This window comes from Aythya marila, assembly GCF_965140915.1.
Source record: "Aythya marila genome assembly, chromosome: 17".
Lineage (NCBI taxonomy): Eukaryota > Metazoa > Chordata > Aves > Anseriformes > Anatidae > Aythya > Aythya marila.
In genome coordinates, this window is record NC_139058.1 from 8,324,942 (window position 1) to 8,352,857 (window position 27,916).

Below are 27,916 nucleotides of genomic sequence, written 5' to 3' on the forward strand. Positions count from 1 at the left end.
TAAAAAAAAAAAACAAACAAAACAAACAAATCAGAAGCTAAACATACCTCATGCTGCACTCACAATACCTAGTTTAGGTTACCCTGACATTTCAGAAAGATAAGCAACACAGATAAGACTCTTTATTTCAAAATGTTTGCAATTAAATGAGTTAATGTCATTAAGTCATACACTTTGACATACAAAAATACCGTGCTACTGATACAGTTGAAGAATTCAATGGATTCTCCATGCAGGAGAAATTCACAGCATTATCAGTACCCTCTATGAACTTTGCTTCCAGCTCCAGAGCAATTGCTGACCACTGCACAAGTAATGTTTGTTAATCAGCTAGCTCTGCACAGTATTAAGACCTTCACAAAACCAGCTACTTGCATTGCTGAATCCTCTCCCACTTCTTAGACTTAGGTTACCAGATGTTTGCTTTAATACATCCTCCATTACTGAGTAACAGTAACCTTCAGATCCTGCAGATGATGCTGAGTAGCAAGAAATTAAAGCTTAAAGTTGCTTTGGCTACATCTGGATGCCATAGGCCCCAGTGGAGAAGGGAGAAGAGATTATCTCTTCTCTCATCCACTGGAACTAAGTTGTTGTCTGCTATAAACATGTCTTTGAAGTTGAGGCTAGTCACAGTTGAATCCTCTGTGGCTGATGTTTGCCTTAGTATTTCTTACTCTCGGTGGTTTAAAAGTGCACGATCCTAGAAACCTATATCTGTTAATATACTGCTGCAGGAGTAAACTTGCTACTGCCAAGAATTTTAATAAGATAGGTGGCAAACAGCCACTTCAAGCTTTCAAACTCCTCCCCATGTTAAGTGAGGAAACATTGACTCTCAGAGCCAAATGAATTTTCTCCTGCTTGTCACCTGAACAGCCACCATCATCTTAGAGTCATGGCTGGACTACGTTGCTACATACAGTTCATCATCCTTTCATTCCTGATGACAAGCTAAGCATACAGGACTTGGCAAACTGGACATTTGTACAATAAAATTATATTCTATTTTCTGCAGTGCATACAAAGAAGGTAAGTTTTTTCTTAAAGAAGTCACAGCTGATCAAAGCCTACTATCTCCTTGAAGTAGAAGAAAAAACACCCAAGGCTCAAGCAAGAAAGTAGTATGAGAAATCTTTCAGAGATCAAAAAGGCAAGTTTTATAAGCATGTCCACTCCCACAAGCGCTGGACAGCAATGTCAACTCAAAATGTTTGAGCGGCTGGACTTGAAACAGTTTATTTTCTAAAAATAATTGATACATTGCTTTAAAACAGAGTTCTTCTTCTTTACTTTGGCACCAAGGTCAGGGCTTTTGGTGCCATGCTCAAGAGATCCAAGGTGTTTTGTTAACTCTTCTTGATGTTAAGTTACCATGAGTCTCTGAAGTTCTGCTGTAGGATGAAGCTCCAGCATAAAGCTTTCAGGCCCCTGCACAGTCCTAGCAAAATTAGTCTGAGGGCAGAAGTCAGAGCAGGTGTGGCTTTTTATATTTTAGATAAGACAAAATAGGTGCCAGTGCATTATAGGATGGCCAAGTTGGCACCTGGGAGGCAACCTGAGATTGCTTCCAAGAGCTGCTCTTTTTAATGTACTGTCAGTACGTATGGTATTGCACTCCATGCGTTAAAATTGGTCCTGAAGTATCTGAAACTGCCCTATAAATAGAGGAACTATTCTTCAATAATTTAATGACAAAGCAACACTGAAGATACACAGCATCACATGAGAAACATCCTCTGTGTCTTCCAACCCTTAATTCAAGAGGTGAACTCTCTCTTAAATAAAAACGATCTTTAAGGCCTGGAATAGCAAAATAAAAGCATGGATTAGGAACAGGACATATGGACCTGTCTGCTAATATTAAAAAAAATCCACTATCACCAGTTTCATTGTATGGAATGTAGACACAGTGGTTCCAGGTTTAAAATGCAGTGCAAAGTCCATTTTTCAAGGGATGTTGTTAAGTAAAAGAATTAAAGTTGTTTAATGTTAGGAAATAAATTGGATTTATAACTTACTTTTCTGATGCAGTCTGTGCATTTTGCTTAGTTTGGACTGTGAAGCCATAATAGTCCATTTAGCTGGACTAGTTAATGGCTCTCCATGTGTTTTATACAAGGACTTCAGAGAAGTGTTTTAGAATAAAGATGAGAATATATTTGTTACTCAAGGTCTGAAAAAGAAATACAGCAGATCTAAGGTCTGACTCACCTTCTTAATGTCCCTTTAAATAAACCTAATCTCTACTTCTACCCTTCCCCATTGCACCTGCATGGTCTAGGAAGGCTAAAAAGGGAGTTTTAAGCTCTGTGAACATAGATATCCTGTGGCACATTGAGGGGGAGAACATCAGACTACAGGCACAGGGTAGGACAGAAACCTCCATAGTCAAGATCTTTAAAGGCAGCTGTACCTGATACATACATGTTCATTCAATTCTCTTTCTGCATTCAGCAGCGATAGGTAAATATAGGCCAAATACTCTCAAAGTTGAACATAGCAATGACATCTTCCATTTTCCTCACCCAGGTCCTGCTGAGTGATATACACTTGTTAAGTGAAACTCTGTGATGTGATAAAAGTCCCTTTGTATATAAAACCTTCTTGCTGCGAGAGTTTCTATAGAGAGCCGAGGGCTTCTCCAAAGCGGATTTTCTGTCCAGCTTTGAGGTGGAATTTGAAGTCCTTAGGTGCCTCAAAGATGAGTACAATAGTAGAACCTAGATTAAATTCCCCTAAATGTTCTCCTTTCCTCATGGGTATTCCCTCCTTGTTGTTGTTGGATATGAAGCTGAAGTCATTGTAGGAACCTTTTGAATAAAAGGGACTGTTGGTATGCAGATCCTGTACAGACAAGGAAGAAACTGTTAGTTGAGGATTTCAGTACTCTATATTCATCAGCACAACTGCAGATTCTGGTTATCCAGGCATTTTCAGTGCAGGACCTTACCATTCAAAAAGTGCAATAGTAATATTTAAAAAAAAAAAGTTGATACTGCACGATTCCCTGAGAATCAATCTTAAAACATATCATCAGCATGGAACATCAACGGCTGTGAAACATCTTAATTTCAGGCTCACAAGATTATTATTTTTCCATTCTGCTTCACAAACCTCAAACATCAAAACCAGAAAGCTGTCTACTATTGTTTTACTCACCTGGTCAAAGTAGATGCGGATAGAGCCCACATTTGTTGCCCCTACAGCCGTTAAAGAGAAGAAGCCATGTTTCCAGTCACCCGTAAGGACAACCCGTTCGTTGTGGCAGAACAGTTCCTTGATCCAGCGAGCAACTCCAGGATTCACAGACATCAGAGAGCCTACAATAGCAAGAAAACATTCAAACTCAATTGTCTGTCTTGTAGCAGTATTGTAATGTTATCTGAATGGTATTTTCAGTATAACTGTAGATGATCCAGTAAGCAATTCTGTCACGTATTTGTGGGAAGAGAGAAATTCAGGTACAGCAATTAAAAAACAAGGCTATAGTGAAAATAAAATGGTTGCAGAAAGATCAACATTGCTCAGGAATGGCTCATATGATTTTATATTTCTCCTAGCAAAGTCACTAGGAAACCAAAGACCATTCTTATCCTTTGCTACAGGGCTCGAATACAATCTGGAGCACTACTGACAGTTTTCCCTATTAGAGAAAAAAGGGGTTAAATTTTCATAACCAGAAACTGTTCTTTTCAGGCTGACCTGTTCCCTCTGCTCCCTGGCTTTCACTTATTCCCTTCTACAGCTTTCACTTTGACTGTTTCCAAACAGTGAAGGCCTGCCTTTAAAGTAAGGAGCAAAAGCTGCACTTAAGAGTCCCTTTCAAAATACCTGCCATTGTTGAGGCTTATTCCCGCATCAGGCATACCTACTTCTCTGTTACCAAAAGGAGGTGAAGGGACTCAGTATCTGATGTTATTCCTCTACCAAAGATCTAGCCAACTTCATCTCAGTTTCATCTATTCACAAATGATGACTACTGCTAATTGTCATCTGATAAAGAGAGATCAGAGTCAGGACCTTAAGAACTAGTCCGTAGTCTCAGCCCTAACAGGCAGAACTGAAAGAAGCCTTCAAGTAACCACTTAAGATACATCTAACATGTCACATTAAAGGTTACAGGCTACTAAAATGAAGCCAAATGACTTCTTACAGCTTAGGAATGTGTTTTCACTGGTTAACTATCCAGTGCCTGAGAGCAGGCCCTTCCAGTTCTCTTTGGTAACTGCACAAAAGTAGTTACTAAAACTGCAGAAGAAAGCCTTTTAGCTACCTAGAACTGACCAGGAAATACTATTAACATCAATCAGTTGAAAAATAAAAGTTATTACAGAAAGATTTTCAAAGCTCAGGAATAGAGGTCATATTTAAGGCTACTGTTTACTCTAACTTGCAGAACTATATTTCAGATGCAAACTGAACTTTTTTTTTCTTTTTTCTGGGAACAAGTCAGGTCAGCCTCCATCGACAATTATTTGAAGGAAGTAGGACAGCCTGAATAGAATATTACTTCTTTCACCATTCACATATGATTTGTTCTGTTAAACTATATTACCTATTCATAAACACATATGACAAATCACTATGCTCCCATTATCCATTAGGTACAAGTGTTCTGCTAGCAGGTCTCATTCAGCAGTGGCCTACAGCATTACTTCCATCCCTTTATTTTCTAGGAACAGAAACCAACCTGGAAAATGACGTCGGTGTGACACCTTCCAGTCAGTGGGCGAGTGGAAGCAGTGGTAGTCCCCTGGTGCAAGGTAGATTACACAGTGATAGAGCTCATTCCCCTCCTTTGTGACTAGCTGTTGCTGAAAGGAGTTACCAGGTGAGGCTGCAAAGAAACCATGGAAAAAATGGGGTTAAAGATACTCTATGGCCATTATTTACCATAGCTGAGCACTCTACATTAGAAACTGTGCTAATAACACGACTAAAAGCAGTCTACATAGTTCAGTAAGACTAGAAAAAGATACCCTTAAGCCCAGGAATCCATTATTTCAAAGTATTCTTTTCTCTTTAAAACAAAGGAAGCCTGTACTCTTTCAATCATTTTGGATATTCATTTGGTTTGGAGTTTACTTTTCCCTAAATAGAGCAGCAGAAACTGAAATCCACTTAACACCAAATTTTTCTTAAAGCTACCCTTTTGAGAACAGAATTTGTGAAAAGGTCATAGGTTTATTAAACAAAGTAGTTGCATTTGTGCTCATGTTGAAAATAACTGTTTGCAGAACCTGGTCTTTCTATTCCCCCCTCCAGTTTAGCAAAATATGTTTCTCTCATCAAAGCTCAAAGCCTTGAGCCTTGCTCAAGACGCAGCAGAAGTGGTGACAACACAAGTCAATGGAGTATAGTGCTCGTGCACAAAACGTGTTACAGAACAGCTTGTACGATCTTTGCTAACCAGGTGCTCAGGCACATTTCAGTCTGTTAGCAGGAAAGCTGTAGCATTGTTACAGCGGCAGACCTTGGAATCAGTTGTAATTGTTAATATAACCAGATACAAAGTAACTAAGCAGTCTAACTGGATGAATCAGAACAAAACAGACAGTATAATGCTACCCATGCACAAACAGAACTATAACAGTGACATGTTTATCCCCAAATAGAACAAAAATGAGAACTGCTTTTGTTCCAGGAAATGTGAGGGGGGGGGGGGAAAAGTATTTTTTCTTCATCTCTGAGAACACTGTAATAGACTGAGCAGAACAGGTGCAACTGATCAAAACTTACCCTCCCTAAAATGCAAGTCCTCTGTGCTGATGCGAGGTCCCAAGAAAGATTCCAGTGAATAAGTAACCCCTTTTACTTGCTCCACTTCACAGTTCTTTACTTGTCCAAAGTTAAGGATCTTTCCATCAGAGGGACTGATCTACAGAAAAGAAGAAAAAAAAAATGAAATGCATTAGGAATTCATGCATTCCTCATCCTTCCATCCATCAGAGCAGGCAGACATGTTTCTCTGGTGGAAGCAGGGAAGCTGGTAGCGTAGTGTTAAGCCTTCATTTCCCTTCACTCACCACACTGTGCAAACAGCAGACTGGCCGTGCTTGTGGTTTCAGCTTCCTGCGAAAGAATTCACTGAGGTTTCTATAGTGATGCAGATCTTCAACAGCTGCCTCCTTCATGTTCACTCCGAATGTCCAAATGTACAGGCTGTAAACAGGCTTCCGAAGCCATGTAGGCAGCTCCACCTGGTTCAGGCGACCCCATGCTCGTGAGAGCAGTCGAGTTGGTACTGATTTGTACAGAGCAACCTGAAGAAAGAATTAACAGGATGTCCTTCAGTTCTTCCCATTGATGGTTTTCTCTCACTTCTTCACATAAAACAAAAAGGATCAAGCTGTTCTGCTAAACACTTCCTTAGCACACGTGAAGTAGCTTTTAAGTCAGCAAAAAATCAACATCGCACTTACATCCTCACTCCCTGCACTGTGATGAGAGCAAATAAGGGATAGGATAAAATTTACTATAACCTTATGTTGAAGCCAGAAATTTTATTCCCTAGCAGGCAGAAGCTTGTGATTCAAATTACTGGAGACTGCCCAATGTGAGGCTTACAGAAAAATACATGTGCTAGTAGAATACTTATCAGAAGAGCATAACATTACCAATATTCCTCTGTGAACCACAAAATGAAAACTGAGAGAAAAATAATTTTTCAGTATTTGATAACACAATTCTCAGATATATCTACTAATGAAGGTATTTTCTGCAACCCAGTATCTCTAATGATACTTGTATAATTGAAGAAAAATACCCAACCCATGTGTATGCTCCTAACCTGATATAAACTTTTGCCAGCCTTACTCATTCTTTTGCAACAATGGGAGTTGCTAATTGCAAGAATAAAGTTTATTCCAGCAAAAATATGCTTCCCTTTGGACTTAAATCAAAGCATATGTTTTAGTAACGAGAATAAACAAATGAAACAATGTTGGTAAGAGTTATATATAATACTGATGTAATTGGACAGAGGACAGCTTTTTCCTGTTGGTAATTCCAGCAGGTAGCATTTCTGAGGTCTGTGGTACTTAGCATCAGCCCAAAAGCTTGCATGATCATGTGGGAGGCAGCAGTGGAACTGAACCTTCGGCGATCAGTTCTGAATAAGTAGTAATCTGCTGAATCTAGTACAATTCAGCTACATTTAACTTCCAAGCTCTTTATATATGTTTCTCTTTTTTCCTTAGCAAGGCTCATCATTTATTTTCAGTGTTAATCACATCCTTCATTGTTAGGTCTTGCAGAATATAGCTATAAACACAAACAAGCGCATGCTGCCTGAAAGCTCGTCCATCCTATCAAACACAGTGAATTAAGATTTTACTCAGAAATCACCATCCTGCATTAACATACAGTGATATTTCAGGAAGAAATGATCAACCTAATCTTAATTCAGATAAAAACTTCTAAATCAACAGTGCCTTTGGTTATAATCGGAAGTACTGAAGAAAAAATGCTTTGCCATTTTATTTGACGTGCCACATACAGTGTTAATTTCTAAAATCAGTTTTGCAGTTTTCCACAAAAACACTGAGAATATACAGGTACAATTGTAATGTCACAAAAACTGTCAATATTTCCTAGTAGCCCTCCTCTTGAAAAGCATCTGGTTTTCAAGTTGGCGGGATCAAACAGAACAGCTACTTAAAGGAAATAATCTTGAGAACTGCGATTCTGTTACAGTTTTCAATCAAAACGTTAATGTGGTTGTTGCATTCTGCAATCATATGATAGTTAAAGAGAATATCCACTCACACGATTTCCTACACACTACGCAATAGTGTCAGAGCAGAGATTTGTATTAATCTATCATTTGGACAGGCTGGACTGAATGCTTGAAGAACTTGAGGAACAAACCCTCTCTTTACAAAAGAGGCAAGAGACCATTTCAGTGTGGCCAGGAAAGGGAACTGGACAAGCGGTTTGGTCTGTCTTATCTTAGCCCTGACAGTTTGAGGTGACTGAATAAACTAAAATATTTCTGTAATTTTTTCAGGGTAAACCTTGGCCATTAGAGAATAAAAATTCTCCACTACCAAAAAATTACTTATCCGTGAAGCAATTAGACATAAAAATTATAAACAGTAAAAAATAAAGGGAAACGTGAATTGCACCTCTCTGCTTTCATGCTAGTGATCATCAGCCTGTTCTATATTAAATATCTTTCCACCCAGCTGCTGCCAGTGCCTTTCAGTATCATACAGCTAACATACATGAAGCAGAAGAGATCTGCTCACACTTACCCTGCTCACAGGCCTCCATCCCACTCTGGTCAAGGGCTTAAGAGCACCGAAAGGCAGAAGGTAATAGAGAATAGTCAGAGGCCAAGAACGGAGTTTCAGAGCAGGCCTAGACATACAGCTTAGCTGGCCCAACCTTCGCCTCAGGGCCAGCTGGGGAAATTGCAACCTGAAAGATTACATACACAACATAAGAGGGTCAGCCATCTCAGCCTCAGAACTGCCAACTTCTGATAGCTGGGGATGATTTAATCCTGCTCATCCTTAAGTGAAGATCAATTCTGCAAGTCCTTACTCCTTTATTTTGGCAAGTTCTTCCCCTTCCCAAAATAGAAAACCGGCTTACCTCAAAAACAAACCCAACCAACAATATCCTTCATCCAACTAACAACACAACACGATAGTTTACAATGCAAATAACAGAGAGCAAAGGTTTTTCTTCCAAAATGTCAGATTACATCCGCAGAAAATGTTGCTTCTGACTGTTCTGGATCTTAGATAGTCGAAGCGGACAGCAAACAGTACCCTGAAAGCCAGGACTCTTGTGATGCTGGGACATTAAATCCCAGAACTTTATGGATGAGCAACATTAAGGAACGAGCAGATACTCTGATTAAAGAAGTCCTTGAAATCTAAGCAATCGACTTCCCTCGGAGGGTTCGTTGTGTTGAAGACATCTTGACTGGACTGTATCTTAGGTTGTATTTTGTAACACAAAAAATACTGGAGTCAAATTTACACGGACCTGTTGGCCATTAACTGACTTCAAGAAACAAGCACTTGGGAAACAACAGGAGTCGCACTCCTGTGTTAATTAATACAATGCTTAAGTAACTGATTCCAAAAGACATCTTTCCAGGTCTTAAATCTTTTACTGGGTACCCTTGGCGCTGAACACAGAACATGTGGAACAAAGCTGATATTGCTAGTGCTGCAAGATTATCTAGTCTCTGTAGCCCAATCATTCCTTTGCCTCATTACAAAAAAACATCAGTGCAGTTGTTTATGTGGATGTCCTGACTGAAAGCAAACTCATTTTGTACAAATGGCTGTAGGCAGTATTTGAACTTGTAACTCTCCAAGGGGAAAAAAAAAACCTGTTCCTCTTATTAGCAGAGGTAATCATGTGTCTCAGTTCAGATCCTTGTAGGAGATCTGCATGAGAGGCTCTCCAGGACCCCACTGCCTACCTGAGGGCAAAATATTCAAGTCTTCTGAGAAACTAAAAGGGAAATTTTCTTGCCAACACATTCTTTTCAAAACTTGAATCAGAATTAAAAAACCACACAGCCAGGTACAACTGTCACCACTTTGGGATACAAGATAGTGCTTTTGGCTCAGGGATTCTCCCTGCAGCAAACACAACTTTTTTCTCCCCAAAAAATTAATATGTAAAAAACAAAGAATTACCTACGCATCGCAATGCAAGAAGGAAAAAAAACAAAAACAATGAACACCTAAGGAGATGAAGTGCTGTCTCAGCAGAGGTAAAGCCGGCTTTCTCAGCAGGAGGTGGGGCTGACTCAACATGGGAATAGGAAGGGGCACTTCATGTTCTTCCTCCCGTCCTCGCCACCCGTGAGCCCGCGGTCTGCTCGAGGGCTGGCAGGGCCAGACCCGTGTTGGCAGCACCACGCCGAGGTGCCGCTCCCCCTGCCGCTGCTCTCCCCCCCTTCACTGCAGTCGCTCCTGGACCAATCCCGGCAGAGCTGCATCCTGGCAGCTCGCTCCAGAGCCCTCAGGCTTCGCACTGCCCTGGCCTGGTTTCAGAGCAGTCCCTTCGCTATTTTTTCTGTTCTCCTACTGATGGAGAACAGGGTAAAGGAAAAGAAAAAACCTCTCGTCGTTCCCCTTGTCATATAACAGCATGCCCTTCTCTGCCAATGCAATGCATAAGGAGCTTTATAGTAATTAGGCCAAACAAAAGCTTTGCAGATGGCTGTCGCTCCTTCTGCCCAGAAACCTTCCCGTCCTCCCTCCCCTTGTTTCTCCGTTCAGTCACCATTCTCGCAAAGCAGAAAACACTGAACAGTACCTGAAACGAGTTCTCCTATTTGGTGTACCCCCAGCAGAGCCAGCCGGGCCTGGACTGTCCAGTTGTGAGTGCTGGTCCCCGGCACAGCTGCTGCTGCTGCCGTTCCCTGAACGCAGCCTCCGGACATGAATTTTAACTTTGTGGAGGTTGTAGCACGAGGGCGGAGGGTTAGATAAAGCTTTATAGCATCTCACCATTTCCCTGTATGCAGATCTGGTCCCTGCAGGGTGTTTGACTGACACATCGCCAAGGTGATGGTTGGTTGCAAGGCTCAGTCTTTTTTCCTCTACCTCTCCTTTCTTTGCTTGCTCCGGCACAGGAGGGAGGACACGACGTCACAGTTTCTAATTCCCCCGCTGGTCTCCCTCTGTTTCCCACTTGAATCTCTGCTACGAGGCTTGCAGCTATTGCAAACAAACAGGCATTGTGTCATATTTCAACATCCTGCTACAAAGACGACTCTGCACAAGACAAAAACAAGCTCTCCATATAAGCAGTCCTTGTTTCTCCCTAGTCCTGGTCGCCATCGAAACTCAGTTCTCCGAAGAACTCCCTGCAGTCTCAGGCTGCTGAGCACCGATGCACCAGTCAGACGAGCAGCCAGCCGGCCTCACACAGCTAACCCCAGAGCCAGTCTGAATCTGAGGCTGGGAGGAGGAGTGGGGCGGAGAAGAGGAGGAGATAATTCCCAGCTTCAATTCTGCAGTGCAGCAGCTGCAGCTTAGGCAGTTCCAGACTACTGGGCACCAAAAATCCTTTCCTGCTCTTAATGTCCAGCTTGGGAAGCAAACAGAGAGGAAAGGAACATCTTCCCATTTCACGAACTCGTGCCAGACACCAACATCCATCTCCTGGAACCTCTTCCCATCTCAAAAGACTCACTTAGGGAACAGGTAAAGGACATTCTTCTACTAACAGACAGATACTTAGTGAATGAAATAAGCCAGCTCTAGGGCCAGCTTGTGAATGAGTTATGAAAGAAATGTTAACATGTTTTTTATGTGCCTGTCTTACCATCACAGTTTTTACATCCGGTAGAACTAAAATGCAAAACATGTGGAAAGGAAGTTATTTTGTTGCTGTCGTCGTTTGTTTTGTTTGATAAAGACAAAGGGCTACAGTATTTCTACCTCAGCAATCTGAACAAGCAGAAAAATTTCCCTCTTTGACCCTGCAGACTGCATCTCAAACCTATCTGCACCTCCTCTTGTCTGGATTTGGACTGGTAAAGCAGATTGAAACAGGACCCCTGGTTTAGAAAGGGGAAGTGAGCTAGCTACGTCTCACCTCAAGATTAAACCAAATACCTAGAATAGTTTAGAGGCTAACTTTGTAGTGGCTATCAATTTCTCTCTCTTTTTTTTTTCTTCCTGTTAAAGACTGGGTTAAAAAAAGAAACATATATATATTGTTATATCCTTCTTTCCAAAGTTCTCTAAACACAGTGAAAGCTCTATGCCTTAGAGAGTAGATCAAAAAGAACACTGGTGCTCTGATGTAAGGGAAAGGGATATATTTTATTAGGGATAAGGCAGGAGAAATGGGAGGGACAGCATGAAAATCTAGAAATAACTAGCTAAAGGCTTCCCACCCAGGCCTTGAAAGGAAAATATTCCAACACAAATCACGTATTATGACTGGCCTTCAACTCTAAATATTACAGATATTCCCAAGAAACACCTCTGGAATGCCTGTATGAAAGTATTTGTTTTCAAAAAGAAAACAGTTACATCATATCCTAAATCACAGGAAGTTCCAAAGCCTGTGTTTATTCTGTTGTTCAAGCTGAATTTTAACAACTGCATTTATAAACAACAACAACAACAAAAACAGTTAATTGGAAGATGGCAAATTTAAGATCAGTTGAATGTACTCAAAAACATACTCCTTCCTCCCCAAGCCCTGCATCAGCTTTTTTGTTTTCATTTTGAAAATACTATTCAATCTTTCTCTGGCTGGCACCAGAAAAACACCTACACTCAAAAAAAAGCCATACGTACAGTAAAATGATGCGAGCAGTTACCCAAAATCCCCCATCAAAATTCAAAGAAAGGCAACAAGGAGCACAGGAATGTTGGGAATAACCACCAATAAAAAAATATTAATAGAAGAAGAGGAAAAATCAACAATGCTTTTTCAAAAGGCATTTCATAAGATCTGACTAAAATCATTTTCATGCGGAGCATGAATCTTCACAAAACCGTGAAGCGAGATATTTTGTTTGGCACTGGTGAGGCCAGGCAGGAGCAGGCAGACAGCCCCTTGTCTAAGCAGCTCATGCGTCCTGGCTGTGCCCTGCTCCCCCTTCCACCTCCACCGTAACTGCCTCTTTTAGCTGTGCATGGCTTTGCAGAAGGCCAACAGCACAAAAACCACCTTATCTACATTGTATAGGTTTCTCTCAAGGACTAGGGAGGTAAATCCATGAGCTCTTTCAGTAGAAGTTCAGTTTCATCCTCCCAAATGCTTTCAAGGAATTATATTCTAGATTGAGCAAGCCTGATTCTGTGAAAGCGTGGAACAAGTTCTACATCTCATCTGCTCCCTAAAAATGAACGGACACTGAAGTGTTCTCCTGCCCAGTGCAATGGGGACTACCACCCTTCAGTTCAAATCAAAACAAGCACAGTGTGGTTCAAAAGAGATTCCTCTCCAGGATGGGGCAAATATTGGCATTATAAGGTTTTTCATCCACTTATTCAAAAAACTCAGTTCAGAGGAGTATGACAACCTATGTTTCTCTTACGTTCTGTTCTACTGACCTCATTACATGCACCGAGATGCAAATCTGAGAGTCCTGCTTAAGTGCTGACTTACATGGCAAGTTGCCATTCTTACTGCAGCTGTCTCAGCAGCAATTTACAATTCCTCCAGTGTGAGGAGGCTGAAATGAAAAACACACCCTGAGTTTACCTGCTTTCCACGGGGAAAGGAACAAGAACTGGTAGAGGGGCTCACACAGTAGCTTCAAAACGGCTGGACTTCATGGGATCCAGGCAATGCCACAAAACCTGTGTTACTAGCTTGGAAAAGAATCTTAGGATTGCTGGTTTCTAGGAGCTTGGACACCTGTGCCACGCTCTCTCACCTGCCTGAACTCATCCAGAATGCATCTTAAGTAAATAAAAGAAGCGGTGACCATGAGGTACAAATCCCTGGAGAATTATTATCTAATAGTGAACTGCTAATCTGCCAGCTATGCAACACCATTGTGCTCTGTCAGCTCAAATAAGCATCAAATCTAGTGACCCTGTTTAATTACTTGTCTTCTCATTACTGCCTCAAGCCTTACCCTCAAGTTTTTATAAACAGCAAGCAAAGGCAGTTGCAAGGAACATTAACATGCAACTGTACTTCAAACCTGCGGTCTCAGTTTTGAATCCTAAGCATGAATCATTAGGCTTGGAATGCACCCGTCGGAGGGCTCGAGCCCTCTGGTCACACTTTCTACATTTGGTAACAGAACTGCCGTTTAAAAAAATGCACTGTGGACATCCCAGCAAGTTCACTGCAAAGCCACTCCCAGCGCTGCATTCTGCCTAACTGCCAGCAAAAGCAAGGTCTTGCTGTCAAGGGAGAGGTACGCAGTGACACAGCAGGGTTTGTTAACGGTTCCACTCCTTCCCCAGCTCTCTGCTTAGTTTCAGACACAGCTCCCAGCCGCTCCTCTGGACTCAGCCCAGCGAGAGGAGCGCAAGGTGCTGCACACCCAGCCGGGAGCCGCTGAACTCTGTGCCTGTGACACAGCCGCCTGCTTTCCTGCTGCCGGAGGAGCCCAGAAGCAGGCTTCGAGCTCGCCCCAGCCACGTGATTTTTGAGTAGTGCGCTCACTTCTTCCAGTTTGCCTGGGGATGAGTTGGCCGAGGGTGCTGCGCTCCGTGGAGGTGCTGGGAAACGGGATGCACCCTGCTCTGCTTTGCTCATCTTTCGCTTCTGAAATTCTCTGCTTTAAAAAATGTCTTTCCAATGGCTTTTCAGTATTTCTTAATTTATTAAGAAAAAACTTTTGATTGTTCCTACTTTTTTTTTTTACACTGCAGTTCTAGTTACATCCTATAAATGGAAGGGGAAAAGAGCGATATACTAAGCTATAAGGCAGGCTTGGTTTTTGTTGTTGTTATTCTGAACTTAAAGCCGTGCAAAAAAAAAAAAAAAAAATCTGTTAAATAGCCTCAAAGCGCTCTTCTCTGAAACAGGAAAAAACCGGTATTTACTTTTGTAGCGAGATGAAAAACCACAGCAGCACAAAGCCTGCCACAGCCGGGCCCCCTTCCGCCCCTTTCCGCGGGGACATCTCGCACCCCGCGTCCCGAAGCCCCCCGGAGCCGCTCCCAGCCCCAACCCCGGCCCCGGCCCCACCTGCCGCCGAGCCTCTGCCCTCGCAGCCGGCTCGAGCCGGGCGCCTTTGTCCCTCCTCCCCTCCGGGCTTACACACGAAGGGCTCCAGACTTGGCAACGCCGCCCCCCAAACTTCCGTACCGCCGAGCGGCTGCCCCGTGCCCCTCGCAGCCCTGCCCGGCAGCAGCAGCACCTCGGGGCCGAGCCGCCTGCCCTCCTCCCGGCCCCTCCGCCCTCCCGAGGCAGCTCCGGACACGCGAACAAAGCCGGCCCCGGGCTGGCGGCTCTCCCGGCCGGCTCCCACCTACCTCCCGGCTCGGCTCAGCACGGCTCGGCTGGGCTGGGCGCTCCCCGCCTTAAGGAAGCGGCACGGCCCCGCCTCGCCCCCAGGCAGCGGCGCGCCGAAGCGGCCGCCTTCCCGCAGCCCCGGGAGGAGGAGGAGGAGCCAGGGCAGGAGAAACGAAGAGGAAGAGAAAGCCGAGGGGCCCCGAACGCGGCCACGACGTCGTCTGGCCGCCCCGGGACAAGGCACGGTGTCAGGGAGCAAGGCACGGCACCCGGCCCCCCAACACTTCCCTCCTTGGGGCCGCCCCTGAAGGCGACACGCGGTTTCAAGGAGATGCACTGCTCTCAGAGCGCTCCCGAAACACTCAGAACTTGTCCCGTAATCCCAGCAGGATGCTCAGGAAGCCGTGTGAGACAGGGCAGGCATGGATTCAAAAATCCATCCCACCGGTCGGATAGAAAAACATAATTTTACTCAGCTAAGTTTTCCGGAGAGCAGAGAAAAAAAACACACACACACACCACCACACCCTCCTCCTGATGTTGGAATATCGCCCCCCTTTCACGTTTCTACCCATCTTCATCATGGCCATCTGGCAGCTCTACAACAAATACTTGGTAATCACATGTTTTCTCAAATACAATTTAAAACATCAGAACATGGGAAGAATGAAGAATAAGAAAACAACTCACCACCCATTGCCTTTCACTCTTCCAAAACAGAACAAGTTGGATACAAAAGAGAAAAAGTCTTTTTTCATTATTAGTTCTTTCCTAATCTGGATACACACCTTTCAACTTCACACTGAATGTCTCCTCTGGGCCAAGAAAAGCGCTTTCTGTATTGTACTGCCAAAATATCCTATATCCCATTACACAGCTACCAGGAGTTTCTAACATCAATAGGAAAAATTGGGTTCTTATTACCTTTGAGAATCAAGATCTTAAATCTATACTCAAGCACTTCCTCACTGTATCAAGCCATTTTTAATGTGTGTTATCTGTCATCTGACTTACCGGATGCCACTAAGGGAACCGAACTGTAAAAGGTTGACAGTGTTTTTGCTTGTGCTGTCATTCCAACAAGAGAGACCCTTCCACAAACCCAGTATTTTACGTCACTTTATCAGACCAGAACAAACTATGAAAGCAAGGGACAGCTACAGGAAATTCATCTTTCCAGAAAGAAGCTCTGGTCACTCTGTTCATCCTAACTCACACTTTGGCCAAGGTTTCCCTGAATAATTCAGCCACCCTATAGCAACACTGCCCCCTGCCTAAGGGAAAATATGCAAGAGACCTTAATTAGCATATGTATGGCATGCTATATGCATGGAGATCCCGGACAGGAAATGTTCTGTGAGAGCAAGGATTTGAAGCAATAAGCTTCCATCTGATAAATGGATACCTGTCTCCCTCCAAGCCCTCTGCTTTACCTCATCTAATTAAATGAAAGCTGATCCTCACTGGTATTCACAGTAAGAGACACACTAAGGCGTTAATCAGCTCAAGCTATTAGCAACATAATGTCTCTAAGAAAATTATGGGAAGAAAAGGTCTGTGCTAAAGAAACAACCGTTCTATTTTTCCCTGTGGAAAAACTGAAGAGATGCTTGGTTTAAAACAAATTTATTTTTTGTACTCTTTTATTAAGTTAGAAGAAACAAAACCATATAGGAATATACTCTTTAATTCAATCAGAAACTATTCACACTTCTGTAGCAATACCTGCTGTGTACGTCTGCAACAGGAAGACATTCCCTGCCTGTGTAACAATGATGATTACCTATTTCACATCTGTCTTTTGCTCAGAAGCAAGGAAATCTGCCTTCCATGCAGCGTGTCAGGTGGAAGGTGCTGTATTCTCCCATCAACACGAGGTTGGGACGGGGGAGCTGAATGTTCACAGCAGCAAGATCACCTACAGCAATTTCTTGTTCTGTACCACTTTCAAAGCCCTGTCAATCACACTTGGTGTCTTTTTACCTATGCAAAGTCTCATACCTCTGCTCTAAAAACAAGACAACGCCTCTCTTCTCCCCACTCTTAAGTGTGCTTCTGCGGATGCAATAATGGAAAAAAAAGAATAATGGAAAGTGATAGCTCAGCAAAAAAAAACCCTCCACTTTCCAAAGAAGAACAATGTAGGTCTTATTTTTCTTGAATTCTTCATTGTTTAGAATACTTCTTTCAATGTCTGAACAGTTTCTTTTTCCTCTTAACTGTCAAGCTTCCTTTCCCTCCCACAGAAGCAGTCAGCAAAACCTAAGCATATCAGGAATGACCAGGAAAATTTGTTAGTGTCTCCCACTAGTATCTGCTGCATTTGGAGTCCTTATTGATTTGAAATGCTTTGTGTGATTTCTTTGGAGCCTCTTCATCAAAAGCAATACTCGCAGCTTCACCAAATAACCACCAGTAATAACAAGCCAGCACAGCAGCATAACGAGAGAAAGCAAATTTAATAAAGGATTTTTTTTTTTTAATTATCATTCTTTCTTTTAGGTATAAAATTGAATTTGTTTTCAAGTATCACAACTGAATTGACAGTGCCTTTTAAAATAAGTACTCCATGGCTACTTAGCAATTTCTTCTTTAATCAAAACATAAAACCTGTTTGAGACACAGGACAAGAATATACAGAAGACAGATTTACAGACAAATTCCTCAGGAACTATGAGCCTAAGCTGTTAGCATCTGGCCTGTCTGGATCATATCTGATTTGGGTCACTAGTGAAAATGAATTCAAGAATTCCAGCCTTGTCCCCTAAAGGCACGTGGCCAAAAGCACTCAGAAACTTGCAGTGTGCTTAGGAATGCAAAGAAAGGGGATGCTAAAGGTCATACTGAAGCATCTCCTACACAATCCTACAGTCCTAGAATTTTTAACTCTTTGCCTTCAGAAATGGCACTGACACACTCACCTCACTGTTTGGAATATCAGATGTACTTTAAACTCTGCCTAACATAGTGTTGTACAATATCTCCTTAATAGTTTGATGGAGATATAGCAGTTACATCAAGTTATGAAATATTTCTTTCTTCACTGCTGCAGTGGCTATTTGATGTATGAATCTGATATAAACACTGAAATTCCACAAAAAGAAATTCGAAACTTCTTGGAATCCAGAAAAAGGCAAAAATTTCTCAGGATCAGCAAGTGTCATTAAAGGTCTAGGTGTTAACTAATGAAAAAAAGGTCTTGCTACATAGTCACAAAGAAAACAGTTAAATTTTTAATTAAGTATTAATTTGGTCTCAGCTTTCTTGTAAAGTAAATACGGCATGAAGGCACATAGGAAGTAAGCAAAGTGCCAAAAGTAGCACAGATTGAGCAGTCAGTGAGAAGATTAAAAACCCCACAAATACAGCACACGCTGTACCCTTAGCTAAAACTACTAGGACATACTCAGCACTAAATGTTTTTTGAATCCTATTATATGTAGTTTCAGTCTTGTCGATTTTGATTTCTGCGTTTCATTCTGTAAATTATAAAATGTGCTTAATTCGCTACCTTGCAATTCAAGGTGAGAAAGTAAGACAATGCACTGCACTAAACAGAGCCAACAGCTCCTGCAGAGTTGCTGCAGACGCACACCTGATGCTCTCTCAGGAGCGCAGGTGGGCAGTAGGTTGAAGACCAGTCTGCAGCATGCCTTGGCAGTGAGAAAGGCCAACAGCATATAGCAGCAGAAGCCACAGGAAGGTCATTCCCTTTTACTTTGTACATGTTAAACCACATTTTGAATACTGGATCCAGTTTGGTTTTTTTTAGAATTGAGAACGATGCTGATAGACTTGAGCATGTCCAGTAAAGGCCACCAGGACGGTCAGAGGGTTGCAGTGCATGGCTTGTGAGGACAGCCTATGGACTTGTTCAGCCTGAAGAAGGCTTAGGAGGGACCTAGCAGCAGCCTTTCAGCATCTAAGAGAAGTTTGAGAAGATGGAACCAGCTCTTTACTAAGGGAGATGGAGAGACAAGAGCTTATTGGAAGGTTCCAACTGGATAAAAGGAAAGTATTTTTCATTATGAGGATACTTAAGCATTGGAACAGGCTGCCCAGAGAGGCTGGGGAATCTCTGTCCCTGGAAATTTTCAATACCCAAGTGGACAAAGCCATGAGTAACTTGCTTTGAATTCAGGATCAGCCCTACTTTAAGCAGGACATTAGACTACTTGACTTCCATTCTGAACGATTCAGTACTTACCAAGCTCCTTTTTTCTTTCCAAAATACATTCACCTGATTAACTACCTCCTGTAATTCTGATTTGAGGTGTTTTTAAAAAAAAAAAAAAAAAAAAAAAAAGCACTGGCCATACTTAAGGATGGAGGAGATGGCAGTAGTTCCCAATTTATTATTATATCGACTGTAGCAGAAATGATATATATGTAATAGACAGAGACTTTAATTCCATGAAATGCATCAGCTACAGAGAACAAACCACACATTTCCTTGCTGGAAAGGGAGAAAGAGCTTTGCATCAAACATAAGAAACACTTGTCACAAGTCTCTTACCTCCCACTCGCTCGCAAGCTTCACAGGCAGCTCTATGCCCTTCTTTTCTAGCTGTTCCACCTTGTAATCCTCGTATTTTCTGTACCCTGCATATCCCCCACCTGTAGCCACCAGAACATGGAAGGGGCGCAGGCGGAAGGCTTGTCCTACCGGAGCAGTATGAAACTTCTTCCTGTCTGTAACAAAGAAAAGCAGACTTTAAGGAAAGAGAACAATTACACTGTTTAAAAAGCAAACAAAACTAACACGTGCAGCAAGGGACGTCAGCTTAGATGATGTAAATGTCATCAGAAATCTATGACACAGAAGGTATTTATAAACAGTCCTAAGTGCTCCAGTTACTGCAGCTTACCAAGTTACTGAAGTTCAGCTGATTAGCACGAACTGGTCAGTGTTTTTAACTTCTTGCCCTCTCTCCCTGCATCTCTCCAACATTCTTCCCAAAAAGTGTATCAAATGAGCTGCCTGAAAGCGCCAGGAGCTATGATTCAGTTCTCATGACTTCACTTCAGGATTTCTATCAAACTTCCCAGCTATGAGATTTTCTGTGTTGTTACCATATGGAAAACTCAGTGACCAGGGAACACAGCACTGTAGAGCCTCTTGCTTCTCAGTCATTAGAGCTTTCATTATAGATAGCCACACGATTTGGGAATTCCCCAACTGGAAGAGGGAAGGAAATGACCATCTGCTTTAGTGTAGGTTTGGTAAACAGGATAATAGGCACATTCTGCTATAATACATGGAAAAAGTGACATCTAGTATTACATCTATTCCGAGGTTATTACCGAGAACTACAAAGCTCCTCTTGCATAATCCAAGCCTTACGCCGTTGTGTGAGACATGTAGGCTCGACAGTCACTAAGCAACAGCCATCACAGGAGGGGGAAAGCATTTCCCTTCCCAAATCCTCACAGTTCTCCAGGCATAATGGGCTAAGCAAATTCTCCTGTCCATGTTAGTCTGAAGGTTCCCAGCAATGAGCACAAGTCACTGCCAGACAGTGAAAAAGCTGCCCAAAGGAATTCATTCTCAGACACTGCTTGGTGTCATTTCCACAACAATCCTTAATGTGGATGAGCAGGAAGCAAAAACAATGGCCTATATCTTGTTCCATCAAAGTCAGGCTTAGGGCTTGACTCTGAAAGAACAAATTAACAACTGAAAAAAAATAATCAGTAACACCAGCTCTATTTCTAGGCATGCATAGAGACAAAGCACAGATCAGGTGCATTCATCTGTTTTGGATCTATGATGCTGCAAGAACATGCCCAATTCTTAATCGTGTTTTGTTTTACCAAAATATTTTTGCTCACTTCTTTTCTACATACGTGATTTAAAACATTGTTTGAATTATAGGTCTGAAAATACATCATAATATGAAAACAGTTTTATTCTTACTAAAAAAAAAAAAAAAGCATATATTTGAAAAAACAAAACAAGGCCGCAACTACAGTTAATTAGATTCTAGAAAACATTCTGTCCTGAAGAAAACGCTCAATAAAGGACATGGATTGGGTAGAGCACCTAGGCAAAAGTCTTTCTTCATAGACATTTAAGTTTGCAAAGACTACAACCTTTCAACTTTGGTCTGCCTAGACAGCTGCATCACCATTTCAACAGAAATATCTGTACAAAGACCAATGATGCTCTTTAGCCCTAAAGCCTTTAATTGCCGTCCCACCACATCTTGGGTTCTAAGTAGGCAAAGCTGCTCAGCAATTTCACCACAGCTAGCAAACAGAAAAACCCCTTGGCAGGAGCAGCTTTTTCTGGTTTGTATCCAGAGGCTGTTTCCACTTCAGGAGCCTATGCTGATAGACCTATGTGAACATTTCTCTTCCTCTGCTAGAGACCATTTGGTGTTTCACAAGCCACAGTAAACAATCTACTTTGCTGATGAAAGATTTGAAGAGCTGTTTGTTCCTATCTCCAGCATTAACAAAAAGTGCTTCCATGATCGCTATCCAAATCAGCATTGGCAAAGACGTTCAACATGTCATTGTTAAACTTATTATTTTTATTATTCCCGCCCCCCCCCCCCCCCAATAAAGTAAAATCCCCTACCTTTCACGTATAAATGAAATTCACACAAGTTCACAAATTCCAAGACAAAAAGATTTATTTGCCAACTCTGGCAACAATACCATATTCAGGCAGTTGCTGTTTAGAAGTTTCAGCTGAACATCATGTTCTCTAACAGTACTAGCATCTCAGCAGCTATCTGACAAGCAGCAAGAGAATTCAAGGAAAGTTCAGGTCTTGGCAAATCAGCCGACAGAAACAAGTTCAGGACAGGAGGAAAAAGTTTAGGACTTAACATACCATTAACTTACCTTTCTATGCTTCAAACCATCCCTAAGTCTGAACTCCTTTCAGATAAGGGTAACCTGTTTTAGATTTCTTTTTACCATTGAGTATATTCAGCAAACCAGAATAAAAATAAAGTATAAGGTTCCTTCTATGGAATGAATAAAGACTCATTTCCTCAGAAACATTAAAAAACACAGGATGATAAAGCAAACCACATAGTCAGAGGCATGTTCTAGTCTACACTACCAGATTCAATTATATAAATACTGTTTTGTTACAACTAAGAATTCCTTCTAGGAAAAGATTAAACTCCTTCAATGAGGCCATTATAAGGGGTAGAAATAAAGAAGAGTTATCTTTTCCTAATGACATCATCTGCAAGGCACCTAGTTTTAAATCCAGAGGCATCCTAGGCATCCTAGTTTTAAATTTCCAGAATCTGGAAATATGTACGAATTAGAAAATGGTTGGCTAGAAAGTTAATTTTGATTTTTTTTTTTTTTTTTTAAAGAAATTAACTTTAAAAGACCCTTTCTTTCATGTGAGCAATGATTTTGCATTATGCATTTCAGCTCTTTTTTTTTCCTGCAAGATCTAACTTGGATTTCTAGACCAAAAAAAAGCTGCCATTTCCATTAAGCTGTGTAAGCACATTTTTCAATAATGAAGTATCCACAAATGATAAAACAGACAAAGGGTTTGGACAGGCATGTTAACTCAAAGAAGTGGCTATAGAAAACAAGATCAATACCCGAGCTGGCAAAGAAACAAAACCTGAAGGTAATATGCAGTTGTTACATTACCATGACAACACACAGGCTACAGTTTACAAACAAATTGTTGGTAATAAATAAATAAATAAATAAATAAGTATTTGCTCTTCACAGCCTTGTCCAGCTACAGTAATTCCAAGCATAAGCACCTAATTTTAATCAGGCTTTAAGCATTTAATGTAATCCTACTTCAATTTCCTGATTTATTAAAATTACAAGTACAGATAAAAATATTAAAGGATATTTAGGCATTTTCTTTCTTCCATGCCCATTAAACTGCTGGAGCCTGATTTCCATAGACATCTCAAGGTGCATTACACCACAAAGAGGGTAACACAGCTGAACAGCTTTCAGCAAATTCCCACCTTGTACATGCTGTTGCTTTCTTATTAACCATTACAGATTAAGTTTGATGCCTCCCTTCAGAGTCAGTCATTTCATGGTCTAACATTATTTCTCTGCATTTCATGTTGATAACAGATGCCATTTTAGCTGTCAAGCTCATTTCATGACTATGCTGTTGCAAAGATCCCTCAGCCAGCACCCATGCAGATGCCTTCGCATCCCCTACTGACACCACCCTGCAAGAGATAGACACGGTGCCCGGCTTGGCACTCGGCTGTGCAATCCTGCTAGAAAAACTCTAAAACAACAGAGCTCATGGAAATGTTGCAGGACACGGTAAGCAATTAAATTGACATTAAAAAGTTTCTAAATGAGGGTGATTGATAGAACATAGGTATGTGAAGTACAGAAAATACTGGCTCAGTCCAACTATTAAAGCTTTTTTTTTTTTTTTTAATATATGTAAAAACACTGTACTAACATTAATCTCTCCACTAAACTGTATTGTGTCTTAAAAACACATTTTTCAGCTGTGGACTCCTCACAAAACTAAGTAATCTGCAGAAGGTAATTAAGAAAAATAAACCTGTGGTCAATTGGTTTTAATTTGCTATGATCATCTTCACTAGGAAAATTTTAAACATTCAGAAAAGTTTCAAACCTGCAGGTAATGAGGTTCCATCATATACGCTCTTCCTCAAGACCTCCTTCCTCTAGCACATTATCAGCATTGCTTTAAGCACTCAGATCATGGGCTGATTATATTTGGGTTACAAAATATTCTACTTCCCTCCAGGTGTTGAAACTAGTGACTATAGGAAAGCACGAAGTCACTCATTTTCCATACAGCTGGCATGATGAAGCAAAGAAATTGACACTAATGTTACATGATTAAGCTCTAGTTTATTTTATGTTAAGAGCTGTACAAAAATGCCTAAGAGGGAAAAGTTGTTTCATTAGTGAGCCAGTATGAAAATAATACAAGATGAATTTTATGAAATTCAAATTTTATTTACACACAAGGAGGCACATAACACAGGATGCAGAGCTGCCTGACTATTGCAATGCTTGCACGTGTTAATTAAATAGCAAACTTCGCAAAAAACATTACCAAGACAACAGAAACAGATCCCAATATAAATATATACATTTCCCTTAGGGAAAAAAAAGAGGGGGGGAAGCTGCCATTCTCTTTAACATCTTTGCTTCTCTTCTGCTAGCCCTGTTCGACAGGTTTCTTCAGAAGTGATCGTTGCAATGAAAAGGATGAGTGCTAAAGTATCAAAGAAGCTTAAAAAAAGCAAATACACTAAAAAAGGGGATACACTAAAAGAGACCGTTAGGGCAGCTGGTGTCACAATGACAAAGCAATTTCTTGATAAAAAACACACACAGGAATTACGCAGTATAAGAATGATCAAAGATAATGGGGGGAGGGGAGTGGATATACCACAAATGGAAAATACACAACTCCATGGCTATTAAGCTCCAACATTGGTATTACTAATTTGGGGGCTGACAGTCCTCCAAATTCCAGTTTTAGCCAAGTACTGCTCTGGATTATGACAACATCTAAACTGCTGCCTAAATTTGCTTCTCTGCAAGGTTCTTCATATCTATAAAATCAATGGAACAGATGGCACTTCTAAAGAAGGGAGAAGCTTTCAACCATAGCTAAGGAATATTTGTCAAAAATATTCCTCTTTGTTAAAGCAAATGATTTCTGTATTTTTTTAAATTTATTATATTGTTACAACATTTGCTACCCAAGTATTCCAAAATAGTTGAGAAATAATGAATAATACCTCATAAAGGAATCCTATGGAATAGATAAACATTCTTTCTTTACTGTCTGTAAAACAAACTACCAAAAGATATAAAGCACCATTTGCAAGCATGTGTCCATGGAAATTTGGTGAATCAAGTAATTCTCTGACTCTGGACTTGCATTCCATCTGTTTTAACCTCAAGAACTTCATACTCACTATTACGTGAGCAGAATTTGCCCAATTCTGAGTAACCCCATTTTTAACACTGGGTTAGATGAAGGATGCACTTACCACTGAAAAATGTCCTAGAAGGTGGCTGCTTCCACAGGACTCGAGTTCTAATGCACAGGTTCTCATGTATGAGGAAGTTACAGCTAGTCAGCAAACTGTGAAATAACACACAAGGAACAGTTGGTCAAGTACAGACGTTTTACAATGCAAACATAAACAGAGTATTCAGAAGCTGAACAACAAAGAGGGAAAAGCTCTCAACTATTATAAAGTTGCTACCAAACCCTATTCCCTCCTTCAGAAGTACATCCTCACCTCCATGAGAAATCCAACCGTTTCTGCAGATACCTCATTGTTTAGTGCTGCATCTACTTGATGCTTCGTATTCCTGTATTTCCATTTTTCTACCAAAACACTGATATGTGTTTTTTTAACTTAATCCTATCATAATGGTGATGGCTCTTCTGAGTACTGTGTTTGCTGATCTTAGCAATAGCGCTTTTTGGGCAACTGGTTATGATGTCATGTACCATATCTTGGGCTGCTTGGAGTTCTAATATATTTGTTAGTGACTACAACTTGGGTCTTTAAAAGAGCAAGCTAATATTGTCTAATGTCATCTTCTGTTTTATGTGCTGTCCTAGCCTACATGATCAACAATCTATTTGTTATTAAAAAAAAAAAAAAAAGACTAAAATTGGTGAGAGCTACTGCTCTCTAGATATGCTTCCAGTCTAATAAAAACCAATTTTATCCAACAGCATGCAAACAACTACTTTAAGCTCAATAAGTGACTTGTGTTTTGCTGAAGAAAACAAGAATGTTTAAAACATTTCTCTACTTGCAGGGAAGGTACACGGCACAAGCATCAACATTGTCTTCTGCAACAATAAGGCTGACAAGTATTTAACGCCATCCAAAGGTAATACTTATAATGGACAAAGGTGAGTTCAGTCACGCTGATCAAACCACACTCCCTTTGTAGTAGTGGTGAAATTTTGGAATAATCCCAAATGCTAAACGATCTCACTCTACCTCCACTGGTATGCTACACAGGTGTCATTTAGGAACTTCCAAATGAACAGCAACTATTTTAAGAGACAATCATAAATTGGGTTCATGCATCTCCTTCCTCACCACAATGGTGAAAAGGGGGAGAACACAGAAGAGTCATGGATTCCGAGAAGTAATTTAGATTATTAGACCAACTGGTATAGCTGGAAAAGTAAGTGACTGCCAGGCACTCATTCTGGAGATGTAAATGTGACAATTGGGATGTCTTCATTTGGCACTCAGACCTTTCATCTGCTCTTGATCAGATACATGCTGAGTACAAAATTACTTCATTAGCTTAAAAGCTACTGCATCATTAAGATGATTCAGTTTCAGGAAGTGATTATGATTCTCCCAGATTTTTAAGAATGAATTTCAGATGGCTACTGAGTCACATACAGACTTTCTCTCTTTAGTTATGAAAAGAGTTATAAATAGTATATTTGTTGTCCAGAAGTCACATAAGGATGGCAGAGGGTACTTGCTATCAATGTTTTAGTGTACTCCTCAAGGATAACTATCTATAATTTTAAGTTTTCCCCATAACGCAACGTTAGTAGTATTTCACCCTATGCTGCAGCTTCTTAAAACCATTACTTTAACCCAAATACAACAGCACAGTCCTTCCCAAAATACAGATTCCTGTAACCAGGTGCCAAACATGCCACACGGCTGCATCATCTCCCAGGACATTATTTCCTTACAAACCCAGAGGCGTCCCATGCTGCCGCAGAACCTGTATGTTTTACACAGCAGCATGATGCAACTTGAACGTGAATAACCAAGTCGCCTGACCCAGGCTACACTAATTTGCTGTAATACAGGGCCTGCTCTCCAGCATATTCCAACACCTGGGAGAGAAGGAGCAGCTGCCTGACAGCAAGCTAGGAGCCTGCGGGCTGCAAATAATGGAGTCACAAAACTACACAAAGCTAATCCAGGTAGCACTGGACTTAAATTCACCAGAAAGCTTGCAGAGCAATAAAAAACGGGGGGTAAAAATATGAAAACCAGCCCCAGCCTGCAACACCAGCGTGTCCCGAGACGTGCTGACAGCTCGGGGCCGGGCACCCCGGGCTCAGGGCAGGGGCAGCCGCCGGGCCCCGCTCTCTCCCCGGGGCCGGTTTCGGTGCCCAGCAGGAGGCCAGAGCATGGAGGCAGAGGAACGGAGGCTGTCGGGGGGAAGGCCGGCCAAGGAGCCTGCAAGCCGAGAGCTCCGAAACCGGGAGGCACGGGCGCGCAGCTCCGCTCTGCTCCTGCCAAGCCTGCCTCTGCCTCCTCCTCCTCGGCAGCCCGGAGCCCCCTCGCAACGGCAGCGAACGGGCAGCCCCCTCCCGTTCACGCCTCCAGCGTCCCGGCTGTCAGCAGCTGCTTCAGCTTCATCCCCGGCCCCTCTGTGCCGTGCCGTGCCGTGCCCGTACCTGCTCCGCTGCAGCGCGGCCGCGCCGCGCCGTGCCAAGGCCGCCGCCATCTTCTCGCGCCGCCGCCGCGTCCTCTGCGGCGTCCCGGGCGGGAGGGAGGGAGGGAGAGAGGGAGGCGGGAAGGGCGGGGCGGGGCTGAGGCGGGAGCGTGAGGGGAGCGGGCTCTGCCCTGAGGGGACGGCGGGGGCGGGTACAAGGCTGGTCCCTCAGGGGAAGGGGGCTTGGGGACAAGGCTGGTCCCTAAAGGGAAATGTGGGGATGATAAGGATGTTCCCCAAGGGGAGGCACGGCTTGGGCGTGGGGCTGTGCCAGGGGGAGCTGAGCGTGAGGCTCTGGGGGCTCGGCTGCCTCAGGGTTGCTGCTGAGGGAGTAGGGGAGTGCTTGAGCCTGAACTTGGGAGCAGCGGAGATGTCAGGACAGGGGTTTTACTCCGCGAGGGGAGGCAGTGCTGGTCCTGCAGGTGAGGAGCGTAGTGCAGGTTTGGGTGTTGCTTGCCTATATCGTAACATCACAGAGGGGATTTTGTAAAGATTATCTGGGTTCCACACCCTCAGATGCATCTCTAGATAGATGCATATG

At 42.2% G+C, this 27,916-nt stretch overlaps 2 protein-coding genes across 7 annotated transcripts in view; one reads left to right on the plus strand and one right to left on the minus strand.

Annotated features, from left to right (window-relative positions):
* The window catches only part of SFI1 (SFI1 centrin binding protein), a 33,747-nt gene extending 28,990 nt beyond the window's left edge, over positions 1–4,757 (plus strand). The window contains exon 32 of the mRNA XM_082773871.1: positions 4,680–4,757. The gene's annotated coding sequence lies outside the window, so the exon portion shown is untranslated. The remainder of the gene's footprint in view (positions 1–4,679) is intronic.
* On the minus strand, positions 25–27,416 carry PISD (phosphatidylserine decarboxylase). 6 transcript variants are annotated; one of them, XR_014318659.1, is made up of 8 exons: positions 10,291–10,487; positions 8,259–8,424; positions 6,030–6,266; positions 5,743–5,881; positions 4,694–4,840; positions 3,163–3,323; positions 2,428–2,847; positions 26–1,803 (listed from the first exon to the last, which is right to left on the minus strand). XR_014318659.1 is itself a non-coding variant. In XM_082773872.1 (8 exons), the coding sequence occupies exons 1-8, from the start codon at positions 27,385–27,387 to the stop codon at positions 2,623–2,625; spliced, it is 1,230 nt and encodes a 409-aa protein (XP_082629998.1). In that variant the 5' UTR covers positions 27,388–27,416; the 3' UTR covers positions 41–2,622. The 6 variants fall into 6 exon arrangements, 5 of the variants coding, with proteins under 5 accessions (XP_082630002.1, XP_082629998.1, XP_082629999.1 ...); XM_082773872.1 differs by lacking the exons at positions 8,259–8,424; positions 10,291–10,487 and adding exons at positions 19,433–19,608; positions 24,924–25,018; positions 27,338–27,416 and having other exon boundaries at positions 41–2,847; XM_082773873.1 differs by adding an exon at positions 14,937–15,329 and having other exon boundaries at positions 41–2,847; positions 10,485–10,694.
* Positions 27,417–27,916: the final 500 nt, after the last annotated feature.